This window comes from Culex quinquefasciatus, chromosome 3, assembly GCF_015732765.1.
Source record: "Culex quinquefasciatus strain JHB chromosome 3, VPISU_Cqui_1.0_pri_paternal, whole genome shotgun sequence".
NCBI classification, from domain to species: Eukaryota; Metazoa; Arthropoda; class Insecta; order Diptera; family Culicidae; genus Culex; species Culex quinquefasciatus.
The window spans coordinates 176,240,153-176,243,292 of record NC_051863.1 but is presented as its reverse complement, the minus strand read 5'-3'; the positions used below and the strand labels follow the sequence as shown (position 1 = coordinate 176,243,292).

Sequence of the window (3,140 nt, the reverse complement as noted above, 5' to 3'; positions counted from 1 at the left end):
TCGGCCTATCAGCACTTTGATCATGAATTACTGCTTTCATAAAGTGATTTTGACTGTTCCAAAGTAATAAATAGTTCAAATAAAAGTGAGCAAGCTACTCTTCATTGTTGATACATCTGAAAATGTTGATTTTATAGCGGAAAACGGCAAAAGTGATGAGAATTGGTCGAACGGCTTGGTGTGATTAAAATGAGTATATTTCCCCTACATGTTTTTAAAATATTGAAAAATAAAATAAAAATAAAAAGTAGTTATGTAACAGACATAACCAGAATGGCGTAGACTACGTAAAGTTTTGATATGTGGACATAGAGTTGGCAATAGCTTAATTTTGAAGAATTAGCTAGATACTTGAAATATATTAACGGAATAAGATCGTAAATCGTGAGATGGGCCCCCCGACATCCAGTAAACCAGTAAACTTAATAGAGGATTTGCAGCAAAGCTAAAAGACAACTGACGCCACCTAACAACAATAGCATAAACCCATGATTTTTCGAAAAAAAATACCTTCAAAATCAACATTTTTATAAAACTTATGCCAGATTCGGATGAGAAAAAATATTTCCAACAATTTGGTGTACAACTTTCCAATCTTGGTTTGGTTTTTCCTTGAGAAAACTGTAAATTTAGAAAAGGATAGTTATTTGGACTATTTGGCAAGAAAGCCTGTAAAAAATCAATTAAAGTTGTTGAATATACGTTAACACATCTGTTATGAACTATATAACTGGTTATTTCATTGATATATACGGGAAAACTCAATTCGTATACGATTCGCATTGAATTCCGATTGAGTTGACTTTTGCTAGAAAAAGATGGCAAATCTAATGCGAACAAAACCGCAGCTGCCATGTAAACAAACTTCGAATGTATTGGTAAATCTTTGACAAGACATCAACATCGAGTGGAGGAATGAAAGAGAAGAAAGAAAAACGATTTTTTCGCGAACTGAATGAATGTTTGGTAGCAAAATGAGGGGAGGGGAGAGGGGTTAAGGTGAGAGCAGCCTCAGAAAGCTGTGTTTCCAAAAAAGTGTCCACGTGGTTTATGGATGGTCCCTATAGCGAAAGTATTACCGTTTACCAGATTTTGCCACGTAAAGTTTGATTTCAGTTTTTCGAAAAATTGTCTATGAGCGTCTTTATAATGAAAATATTTTTTTGAATAAGTTCAGAAAAATTTCTTATAAATTTGTCAAAGAAACTTTAAAGATTGGCTCTCTGGTCACTGAGATGCAGTAGATAAATTAAATGAATCCGAAAAAAAATAAGTTTCACTCAAACCATTACCACCAACTTGCGGTTGAAATTATAATGTTAAAAAAAAACAAATTTCTGCATTTTTGTATGAGTTAATCCTTTGCGTCCAAGACAGCAAAAAAAGGCTTGAAATGGCGCGGAGTTACCTGCTGTAGGTCACCCTTATGGACAAACAAAAAAATAAAATAAAAAAAATACGGGTCTTATTATTTCGGCCAAGGAATCCTACTCCATTTTTGAGTCCAATTGGAGAACTTTTTTTCGAATCATACTGTTTTCGTAGGGAATTGCTGAACATACAGATTTTCCAAAATTGTATGGAGCCTTGTATGGGTGAACCAATGACACAAAATGACTTTTTTGGTCAGCCAAAAATTTCCCGCAAAAAAATAATTTAGCATTTATTTTTCCACAGCACTAAAAATCACATTTATTTCAACCCCTTCCCTTGTCTGTACAGCATACACGGCTGTTTCTGGGCAGCTCCCACCCCACACGTTCCGAACCGGACGTTGAACACCTCCCCGCCGGGGCAGGACCGGACGTGCTTCTGCAAGCTCGCGTCACACTCGCAGTACTTGGACTCACTTCTGGCGCAGAACTTTTTCCTCTGGTCGCAGCTTTCGTGGTCACACTCCTGTAATTGTTGTTGTTTATTTTTTAATTTTAGGATCTAGAAATGATGTGTCTTGTGTCTATAAAAACTTACATTACAACTCACAAGTGCAATTACAACAATCGAAATAGTTAAAACTGGAATTAAAAAAAAAATGTATTGAAGATTTTAAACGAATCCATGAACTTGATACCTTCCTGAAACTTCATCTCGGAGCGTGTTGCGTGACTTTCTATCTGATTGAGTTGGAACCACGTCAATTGTTTTATATAATGGAATGTTCGAGGAGCGAGTGTACTCAATGTGCACCATTTTAATTATGTAATTTGATTCTTTACTCGTTAAACATGCAATCGCAGCTGTAACAACACACAAGGCAAAAGTGCAACAGCTGTGTTGCATCACAAGAGAAATAATCTGCTTTGTAAAACATTGCTGTTTTTATAATGTGATTAATTGTTCATTTTAAAAGTGGAAACAGCAAGCTTATTTCAAATTGAAAATTCCACTCAACCAAGCGCTTGTTCCGAAAATGTCCGGCATTCGTATCGATTAGCTTGTTCCTGTTTCAGAATCCAAAATCCGACACGTCCGACGACGATGACGCCGTGGAAACCGATCGACGGTGATGCTGAATTTTCGAGCTTTTTTTTTTTTTGTTGGTGGTCCCCCTAGTCATGCTTTGAATATTCGCTTTGAGTCTCCGTACAAAGCTCAAATCTCCATACGCTCGGAAAGCACATTCACTCACGTGCAATCTGTTCTGGTATGTGTTGGAGTGTGTGTATGTCACCTTGGGACCACTTTCCATCGTGTGCACGTGTGTGTGTGTTTGGCCACGTGGCACACACGCAATCGGAACCAATAATATGGAAATTGCCTAACGAGTGAACTGGTGCGATAACAACGCTCGAAATGCCGCAAAACTAGAAATGCCCTCGAAATAGAGGAGGCCGGAGATTTCACCTGGTGGTGGTGGTGGTGCAAGGAAGCTGGCCCCCCATTTGAGGCCGGATGTGACCAGACAGAGCAGTGGAACAACACGGAGCAGAATGGTGCGCAAATTGAACGAAATATGTTGAATCTCGGCAGCGCGGCGGCAAAGGTGTTGCTGCTACAGTATGAAAGCCTTTTACGATGCAAATTAATCTGGTTGAGGTTTGCGCAACATAGCAAACTGAATACTGAATAACGGGAAGCTACCAACAGAAGAAGTGAAAACTGATCAAATGAACAACATTAGACTAATCAAAAACTTTCAT

The 3,140-nt window shown here is 38.1% G+C and overlaps 1 protein-coding gene across 1 annotated transcript; it reads right to left on the bottom strand.

Annotated features, from left to right (window-relative positions):
• Positions 1–1,642: 1,642 nt before the first annotated feature.
• LOC6046163 lies at positions 1,643–2,226 on the bottom strand. The gene is made up of 3 exons (XM_001863364.2): positions 2,072–2,226; positions 1,972–2,015; positions 1,643–1,899 (listed from the first exon to the last, which is right to left on the bottom strand). Exons 1-3 carry the CDS (start codon positions 2,085–2,087, stop codon positions 1,693–1,695), a joined length of 267 nt encoding a protein of 88 aa, XP_001863399.2. The 5' UTR covers positions 2,088–2,226; the 3' UTR covers positions 1,643–1,692.
• Between the last annotated feature and the right edge of the window lie 914 nt (positions 2,227–3,140).